Source organism: Fundulus heteroclitus, chromosome 2, assembly GCF_011125445.2.
Source record: "Fundulus heteroclitus isolate FHET01 chromosome 2, MU-UCD_Fhet_4.1, whole genome shotgun sequence".
NCBI classification, from domain to species: Eukaryota; Metazoa; Chordata; class Actinopteri; order Cyprinodontiformes; family Fundulidae; genus Fundulus; species Fundulus heteroclitus.
The window spans coordinates 19938351-19948754 of NC_046362.1; the positions used below are offsets into that span (position 1 = coordinate 19938351).

Consider the following 10404-nt stretch of genomic DNA (forward strand, 5'->3'; position numbering starts at 1 on the left):
AGACGTATCCACGTGGTAGAACGGCCCAGTCAAACCTCAGAACCTGAAAATAAACACTCACAGATGCTTGTAACCTGGTATCGTTTGCCTTCCTCTTCACAATTGTGCCTTACTTGGCTTTTGTTCTATCACACAACATCCCAGTCGTACTGTGAAACGTGTTGTCGTCGTTACACAATAGAATGTGGACAGGTTGATGAGGTGGGAATACTTGTATGTGTGCTTGTTTTCCGTTGTTCAGATTGTGCAAAAACAAATCTTTTTTTTTTTTCTTTTTTTTGTGAGAGCATCAAAGGCATGCAGCCAAGCCAGACATCAAGATCAAGTCCAAGATTGAACATTTTCACCTAGTCTGGCAACACGTCAGCTACTCAGATCCACAAGCTAATTAACTCCCTGCTCAGCCAATCCCTGCCCTGGGCGATACTTTACAACAAATCCCTCCGTTTTTCTTCAACTGCTCACAAACAAACAGCATCAGCCACATAATAGCCTTTGCTGAGGTGATGTTTTTTTATGGTAAAGCCGCACGCTGCAACCTAAAAGAGCCTCCGTCACATTAGCGATGGATGAGACTGATGTGAGTCTCACAGTTTGGTGGCTAAAAAGGAATTATTTCCCTTTAAAGCTGGATTTTGACGGCTGCCTTTACATGTTGCAGTATGACATTTTTTGCGCAGCGCCGGTTGAAAAAAAAAAATAGGCATTGTACTGCACAAGTGGAAGTTTGTTTGCAGCAAATGCTTTCATCTGAAAAGATCCAAACTTCCTGCACCTCTTTGCTGTGTGGGTTTCATTTTTTTAAAGCTCTTCAAGGGGTGCCGACGCGTCGTCATTGTGACGGTTCAGACGAAAATAAAGGAATTGGCTTCATGTTTCTGCACAGAAGAAAGGCCGACATATTTTTCTTGAAGTACTGCACACTTGCTTTGTTTCCTGTGGATGTTTCCTCTTCTTTTCTTTTTTTTCTTTTTTCTTCTCTTTGTCGCAGAGAGCTATTTTAGTCCTACGTGTAAACTTGCTAATTTGGAGAGAGATGTGTCAAAGGGCAAGGAGATCCAAGGCTACAGACTAGCTTGTAGAGTTTTGTTTCTACACAGGTATTCTGGGTTTTGGTTTTTTTCTGCCGCTTCTCAAGCAGAGACAGAGTGCATTAAGTTAACGAGGTTTGCATTTTTTTTTTATTTCATTTGTGCACCCAGTCTCACTTTTGCTCTTTCAAGTGGAAACTCACAACAGACCTTATGATTACTTATCGTCGCCACCCCTGCAAACACGGGGCGTTTATGCCAGAGACACCCTAATAATGGTGTAGGTGTTGAAAAAAAAATTTATCATTTACCCTCTTGAATGTTTTTCCTGTGGAAACGCAGTGTGGCGAAGAAATCCTTAAACCCTATAATGTGGCCAAGTCTCCTAAGGCAAGACTCTGTAACCCATCAGTGGTGCCGGTAAAAGACAAACAACTGAATTATTGTCAATGTACAAAAATAATAAAGTAAAACTAGGCAAAATTTAGGGGAAAAAATTTTTTTCTTGCTATGCAGATTAAAGAGATCATTGTAATTTGTTTGCTTTAAAAACTGCTGCCAGGCAAAGTTTCTTACTTTAGCATGAAATCAGTCAAGCTCATGGTTAGAGTCATTGTTCGCCTCCATCAGCTCTGACAAGCTTCTGTGTCGTTGCTAACGAAAGTCCCCAGAGCATGATACTGCCATCATTGTGTTTCAGAGCGGGGAAGGTGTGTTCAGGGTGATGCAAAATGTCCGTTTTCTGCCTGACGTAGCATTTTGTTTGTAAGCGAAAAGCTTTCATTTTGGTATTATCTGACCAGAGATGCTTGCTGTCTCCCCTTTCATGGGTCGTGACCATCTCGAAATTAGGCTTCAACGGCTTTAATCCACTGAGGGCAGATCATTAGTGGTGCACAAACGAAGGGTAAAAAGAGTTGAAAACAATAAACCCCACTCTTCTCCAATTGCTATATCTCAAATAATGTGAAAAATCATTTATGAAAAGGTAGATCTAAAAAAATTATATCATAAAAATATGTTCATTTCAGAAAGTTGAACTCCTGTATTACATGGATTTATTACACAGCATGCCTTTATTTCTTGTAATTTTGATGATTATGGGTTACAAATCATGACAACCCAGAATTCGGTGTCTCAGAAAAGGTGAATATTGCATAAAACCAATTTAACAAAAGCCCTTTTCAACTATCAATGTTATGTTATGGCCATATTAGGGCCTAAACAATCACGAGGAAAGCTGCTGGCTTCACAGAGTTCCAGGAGTCATTGACATCCGTCATAACGAGGGTAAAACCCAAAAGGTTTGCTAAACAAGCTGGTTGTTCACAGAGTGCGGTTTCCACGTAGAAAGTTGAGTGAAAGGAAAAAGTGTGTTAGGAGAGAGTGCCCCAGCAACAGGGATAACCACAGCCTTCAGAGGATTGCCGAGTAAAATCCATTCAAGAGGAAATTTTGGGAAGCTTCATAAGGAATGGACAGAGGCTGGAGTCAGCAGATCAAGAGCCACCATGCATGGATGAGTCCTACACATGGGCTACACATGTTGGATTCCTAGGAAGCTACCACCCGACCAAAGATGACGCCAGAAGCATCTTACCTGGGCTAAGGAGTGAACGAAAGTCTGTTGCTCAGTGGTTCAAAGTCCCGTTTTCAGATGATTTCATTTCATTAAGAAATCAAGGTCCCAGAGTCTGGAGGAAGAGCGAAGAGGCGCAGAATCCGCATTGGTTAATGTGCAGCAGTGAAGCTTCAGCAGTCAGTGAGGGTTTGGGGCGCCATGCCATCTCCTGGTGTTGGTCCACTGTGTTTTGTGAAGTCCACAGTTAATGGAGTCATCTACCAGGAAATGTTATGTGCGATGGAGGCTGAACACCTCCATGCCACGCTGCATCAGTGCAGCTATTCATACAAAAGCAGGGCAAACCAGATATTGAGTACATAGAAATGAACACACTTTTTAGAAGCCTGCCATTTGTGTATAGAACATGTCCTTTTTTATTGATCTTATAAAATGTGATATTTAGATTTTACAAAACACTGAATTTGGGATTTTCTGGATGCCGTGATCATCACACTTATAAGAAAATGAGACTTAACATATTTCATTCTGTGAATCTCCGCGGTCATAGAGCAAGAGGCACACCCTGGACAGGTCGCCAGTCCATCACAGGGAAACACAGACACACAAAGGACAATCGTGCTCACACATGAGGACAATTTGAAGACACTGGTTAACCTAACAGTCATGTTTCTGGACTGTGGGTACCCAAAGGGAACCCATGCATGCACAGGCAGGTCCTGCCAACTCACTTCAAACCCAGGACCTTCTTACTGCAAGGCAACACCACTACCAACAGCGCCACTGTCCGAACTCTAGCGAATCTGTATAATATGCAAATTTCACCTTCTGAATTGAGGTACAAAATATATTGAACTTTTTTTTTTAATTTGTTGAGATGTACCTGCATATTTCCTTCCACTAGAATTTAAATTAAATATATTGAAGTTTGTGTTTGTGTCATGACAAAAAAAAAGGCTTTGACAGCCTTTGCAAGGCAGAGCAGACAGACGTGCAAGTCGCCAGACTCGCGTCTTTCTTTTCAACAAATTATGGGCGGTAAACTAAACTGTCCTGTTAAGCTGTATTTTTTAAAAAAAAACATGTTTGAACACCAGATTGGACAGAAAAAAAGACCAAAAAAAAAAAAAAACTCCAGGAGTGAGCTGATGTTCGCCACCTATATGACAACTCTTTCTAAAGACGCCAAGCCGAACCCACGGACACACACTTTCACGCTGCATTAGAAACACAAACACACACACACACACACACACACACACAGCACGTTCACCTCAAACAACTACAAGGAGAACAGGTGAATATTTTAACACTACACGCATCCAACAGCCGGGCCAATGTCCTCTCCCTCTCATAGCCGCATCTTGCCTGCTACATCGCTTTCCTCTGCTGTTTTGTCGCTAAGCTTTGGACACAATGCTTTTACCAAAGAGAGAAAGAGAGAGAGAGAGAGAGCGAGGGAAGTTAAAGAAAAAAAGAGTGGTTTTGTGAAAAAGACTAGCTATGTTTGTACTGAAAGAAAGGTTATGTGCCCTTTTTATAGTGCCACAGGCTGCCGCAACCTACATTGTCCACACTGCCTGTGTGTCGGCGTTGCAGCCAGAGGAGACGGTCACCCCAAACGCACCCTTTTTAAAAAATTCACTTCCTTGTGGTTAGGTCTCCCCTGGTACCTGTCTCCCTCCCTGTGTAGTGAGTAACCCCCCACCCTCACCCCACCCCCTCATTCTAGCTTTTATTCATCCATCTCTCTCTCTCAGTTGCTTTTTGTCTTGCATCGGTCCACCCCAGCTTTGGCCTCGAGCTTCCTCTCGTAGACACCTCCAAGGGATCCATCAAAGACAACGGCTGAGCGTGCATCGCTCCTTCCCTTTCACTCTTTCTCTTTCAATCTCTCTGCCTTTTTTTTTCCTCCTGAGAATGGCTGATTACTGTTCGCTCCATAGGCTAAGTGGGGCAGATAGAAGGCTCAGCTGGAGAGAGAGAGAGAGAGAGAGAGAGAGAGAGCGTGAGCATCACTCTCCCTTCCTTACATTCACGTGCGCTGACAGCACTGACAAAGATGCAAAGCGCACTCACTACCCGGCCCGAACACCGTTCACCACTCTGCATGTCATCTCCCTGTAATACTGAAAAACACTACAATCTATAGGGACAGAAAATATCAAATAAACAGATACAGTAAGATGTCTGACTGAGGTATGCTCCTACATCGGGTTGTGTACAAAAGCTCCCTGACACATACGGGAGTTGCAAGAGGAACATGCTGAGACGAACTGACAACAGGGGGAAATAAAATAAATGCAGGCGGCTAAATCTGATCCTCGGTCATTTGCAGGCAGGATACAGCTGGCAAGGACGGGGAGGTGAAAGGAACGCCGCCACCCCCGCCTCCCTACCCCTCACCTGATGGCCTGCGCAGAGGAAAAGCCAGACATGTAGCCGCTGCTACGATGCAAAAAAAGGACTCAAATTCAAAGAGCGGGTGGTGTGTGGAGAACCTACAGTCAGCAGGGGTTCTCGCATGAATGGTGAGCCCCTCCTTCTGACACCCGCGACTAATTAAAATCCGAGCAATGATCTGAGATTCTGGGGAGGGTTATGCGGTACAGTCTTACAGAAAACACATAACCTTGCCTCCCAGTTATCTGCAGCAAGCAGGGGGAAGCGTGCTGCACTCCATGTGCACAAAAGCAAGGGGAAACCTCTTCAGGGCACAGCGCTATCCGGTAATTGGGCACCCCGTCCAAATTCCGCCCTGGGCATCTGCCTGTGTGACCGTCTCAAAAAACTGCCAGTGCCTACAGGAAAAGTTGTAGCCTGAACATCATCTGAACATTTGAGCTTCAGACCCACACTTTGCTACACTGGCTGAAATGCACAGTCATTGCTAAATATTCTGACTAAACAAGGGCATAATACGCTCAAAGGCCTCATTTGCAGCTTCCTTATTTATTTATTTATTTTATTTCTGAGGACAGCTGGTACCTTTGAAACGTTACGGCAAGAATTAATGTATCATTATGCATTTTTGAACATAGATGTTCACAAATTTGTTGGCACCCGTGGTAAATCTGTGTTAAAAAAAAAGCCTTGGGATGGATCTACCTTTTATTGCAGTGGTATAATCTCAAACTAAAAAAAATAAATAAAAAAATCTGAAAAATCCAACCTTAAGTCTGAGTGCGTTCAGTCAAAGTCCTTTCGGCTGCTACCTTATTCAGCAGTCACCACCGTAACTACAGCTTAAACACAGACTTAGCGGAGCTAACCGGGATTCAAACCCGGGACCCCCCCACACACCAAAGAAGTAGACGTACCCTTTTACACAGCAGACAGGGACAGCTTGAGTACATTTAGTCGCTAGTGACAAAATGTTGAGAAATAATTGGTCGAAATTATCCATGGTACAATTAAGGCTCTCTTTTAAAGAATTTAACAGAAGAAGCAGTCTGTAAATGTGTACAGAAATCCTTGAATGTCTGTAGGAATTTCTAAATACTAATGAATTATCAACTTTCTGTTTGTGGTATAAAACATGTATGACACAGAGGCCTGCTTCTATTAGGCACCGCATGGCCACTTGGCTTATCAAGTTCCCATACGTACCCTGTCACCATGCACAGTGAGGTGGTAAAGGAGGTAAAAAAAAAATAAAAGAGAGAGAATTCCCAAAGGTCTCTGAGAGCTTCAGCAAAGACTGACATCTTGGAGTTATCAAGTCTCCAAGAAACACAGAGTGCAAAGCAGCTGTTTGGGAGGAATTTCAGGAAAATCGTCTGTTTTGTCCCATGCACCAACAAAAATGTAAATATATGAAGCTTGCTCAACCCTACTGTGATTTTAACTGGAATGGTGCATTTTGCAGTGAGAGTAAGATTGAGCTTTTCGGAAACAACGCTAAGTCTCACATGAAAGAAAGGACGAATATAAGGGAAAGCAACTGCAGGCTACTGTTAGGTATGGTGGAGGATTAGTTATCCTGTGGGCCTATTTCACTTCCAAAGACCCTAGGAACCTTGTTTGAGTGAAAGGCAATTAAAACACCAGGAGCTGCAAAAAAAAAAAATCTCCATTTATTTTTAAAGCTTGTAACACATAATTGCCAGGGTTACCAAAAAATATGTTCTCATCTATGCATATTTGATTTTCATCTGAACATCCGCCACTTTTTTGTTTATTTTTCTTTTTTTTTTTTTTTTTGACTAGTAGATGAGTCCTGACTCCAAGTCTGGATACCACAGCTGAAGAAGACACAACTCGTGGTTCAGACAGTGGATTATAGGGCAGATTACAGAGTTTAAGGGTGTCGTTGTAAACAACTGTGCATAAAATCGCTAAATTATTTTTTAAAGTTTGTCCCCTCACACACTACCCTGATCGGATTTTGCTTGGTCTCCCTCAATGTGGGCGATGTCCCAGAGAGGCCAATCAGGGCTCCTGGTGGGATACCAGCAGCACACATAAACATCCATAAAAGAAAGGGGGGAAAAAAGAAACATGTGTTTTATCTCATTAGATGATGTGCTGATGCTCTCTGAAGCTCTGGTGCCAAGCAGGATGAGTGTGTGTGTGTGTGTGTGTGTGTGTGTGTGTGTGTGTGTGTGTGTGTGTGTGTGTGTGTGTGTGTGTGTGTGTGTGTGTGTGTGTGTGTGTGTGTGTGCGTGCGTGCGTGCGTGCCTTGCTCGGCGCACATGTGTTTCAGCGACATCAGAGGAACCCCGTCAAGATCCCGTGAGAGTTCCCAGATCCCGTGCCGTAATTAACGGAGAGGCAGCAGCACCGCGGACAGTGGTGACTCGAGGTGTCTCATCACCCTTTCCGCTCCTGTCTCAAACTGACAGCAGCCACTTCGTTTGGCACACAGATACACGCGCGCGCGCACGCACACACACAGACACACACACACACTCACGTTGACATGTACGTGGGCACGCGCGCGCACGCATCAAGGCCCACAGCTGTTTGTTATGTAATGATTCAGCGATCGTGATCCAGTTTCTCATTTAAATAATCCACGTATTTCCTCTTCGTGGTGCAGTCCTTGACCGAGACACAGGCGAGAAACGGAAACCTTCGTTAATTAAACGCCTCTCAATCTAGTTTGCACGCGCATACACGCACGCTCCCGGTTGCATAGTTTAAAGCGGACGATGCGCGCGCACACACACACACACACGTTTGTAAAATACTCCTTGCAACACAGGACATTTATTTCAGAGACAACTAAGGAACATTTCAAGATATTCAAAGTTAACGCACCTGCACTCTGGTCTGTTTTTTATTATTATTATTATTATTATTATTCATGATCCCTATGGAACAGGGAGATAAAGGCAAACCATATTGTTGACTTACTCGGATTTCCTCGCCAGGGTCAGGGATCGACAAAGAGTTGTCGGGGTCATCGTGACCAAAGATCTGCAACTGGGGCAACTTCCACCGTTTTCTGACTCGCTCTCAACGGGGGAAATCGTAGACGGGTCCGCGGGGACCAATTGCATGTCCCCTGGGTCCATAGGCTGGGCAGGCGGGGGCTGGACGCCCGGAGCCACCTCGACCTGCGCTGGTGTTGCCGCATGTTCTGCCAGAGACCCCGGCGTAGTCTTGAGCTGGGGGTCCTGCGGGTGGTGGTGATGATGAAGGCAGCTGGGGTCCGGCAGAGTATGATGGGGATGATGGTGAAGGTAAGGGATCTGCTGTTGCACCCTGACGTCCCGCAGGTGCCTGTTCTCGCCGATGAGCTCGTCCACCCGCCTGTCCAGCTCCTCTATCCTTGCGCGCTGGGTCTGGATGAGACTCTGCTGGTTCTGCACGATCGTGGTCAGCTCCCGAAGGTACAGAATTGCCTGCACCGGGTTTTCGAGCAAGCTGGAGCTCATAATATCCGAGGTAAGTGGGAGAAAGAGAAGAAAAAGAGAACCTGGACTGGCAGATGAAGGGACGGAGGAGAGGGAGGTATATATTATTGTGTGCGAATGAAAAGGTGAATGCCCTTCCTCTCTTCTTCTGCTCGGTTGTAGATGAGGATGTACCGACCGAGTCAATCTCCTCTTCTCCGGTCGTTTCCCTCCCTCCCTCACTCCGACTCTCTCCCACTGCGCTGAGAGGTGCTGATGAGAGGAGCCAGATCCAGATGTGACAGGAGGGAGGGGTGGCGCTGGAAGGCGGATGCGTCATTACGCACGAAGAGAGGAGAACAAGCCAGAGCAAGGACGCACCCTGTAGGTGCAAGGAAACAAGTTATACATTGCAATTACGCTTAATATAATATAATATAATATAATATAATATAATATAATATAATATAATATAATATAATATAATATAATATATATAATATAATATAATATAATATAATAAATATAATATTATATGATGTAATATGATATTATATATATATATATATATATATATATATATATATATATATATATATATATATATATATATATAGTTTAATAATATCATTCTCTGTTCTATTGTATTCATTTTTGAATATTGTAACAGTCTAAACATATGAATTGGTTTTCCATATATATATATATATATATATATATATATATATATATATATATATATATATATTTTATTTATTTATTTTTTTCTTTTCTTGCTTGTTTTTGTGACTAATATCAACATAGCCTTTGGTTTATTACATTTGTTTTTTTATATTGCAAATGTATTAAACACAACAAGCTATACAAAAAAAAAAATGTCTGTGCTATAATTTGGTCAAAGTTTTCACTAAGGCTAGTTATTTTCTAGTGTCCTATACAAGAGCTGAATAGTGACAACAACATGTTGCATAAATTGAGCAGACCTTATAAACCAGATTTAAAAAGTGTCCTTGGTGGAACTGAATAATGGAAAAATCTTAGGAGGAAGGTTCTGGGTTCAAATCCTGGCCTGGGGTCATTCTATTTGGAGCTTGTATGTTCTCCTTTGAGGATGTGTAGGTTCTCTCCACGTACTCACAGTCCAAAAATGTTATCTTTAATTGGTCACTCTAAATTGTCTTGTGTCTGTGCTGCCGTGTGATGAATTAGTAGCCTGTCCAGGGTTACCTGTCTGGCTGGTGATAGTCACCAGATCCCCACGACCTTCCAGGTATACAATGAGTGGATGTTTTTGCAACAACTATGGCAGATCAAAATCAACAATATAAGCCTACATGTGAAAATGTATGATATATTTCTTTCTTTCACGGTTGCCTGTGACATATAGACTAATTGTCATTTTTTGTATTTTAGTAAGGACAGATTTGTAAATCATGGACGTATTTTTTATAGAATTTTATTTTGAGCATTAAAACAATTTACATATTGTAGGACAACTTCGAGGTTTCTAATTTGGTCTTTAACTGAATGCAATAATGAAAGCCTAAACAAAAAGGAAAAATACAAAGAAGTTAACTACACAGTCTTGTCTAACATAGTGCGGCCATACTTGATTTAGTTAAATGTGACAATTGTACGGGCAAGAAATCGATGTATTTATATAAAAATGCAAACGCAAAATGTATTTGCTTTAACTATGTTAAAACGTCACGATATGTTTTGTTCATGGAACCAACATTGTTACATCCATTTGTGGTCTAAAAGATAATATTTTTACCTTCTGACTTAAGAGCAAAAAAACAAAAAACTGTTAAAAATTTTAAAAGAATATAAAATCTAAAAGATATAATCTAAGTCGACCGAGATAAAAGCAATCAAAGTATTGTTTTTGAAAAAAGAAAAAGAAAAAAAATAATAAAATCCGAGTTACCGCGAAGGCAGCACCACGGCT

At 42.3% G+C, this 10404-nt stretch overlaps 1 protein-coding gene across 2 annotated transcripts in view; it reads right to left on the reverse strand.

The window, feature by feature from the left end:
- Window positions 1-8773, reverse strand: part of iqsec3b (IQ motif and Sec7 domain ArfGEF 3b) — a 62572-nt gene extending 53799 nt beyond the window's left edge. For both annotated transcript variants that reach the window (XM_021322174.2, XM_012873758.3), the window contains exon 1: window positions 7972-8773. In XM_021322174.2, the coding sequence (XP_021177849.2) occupies window positions 7972-8495 (524 nt within the window). In that variant the 5' untranslated portion in view covers window positions 8496-8773. The remainder of the gene's footprint in view (window positions 1-7971) is intronic.
- Window positions 8774-10404: the final 1631 nt, after the last annotated feature.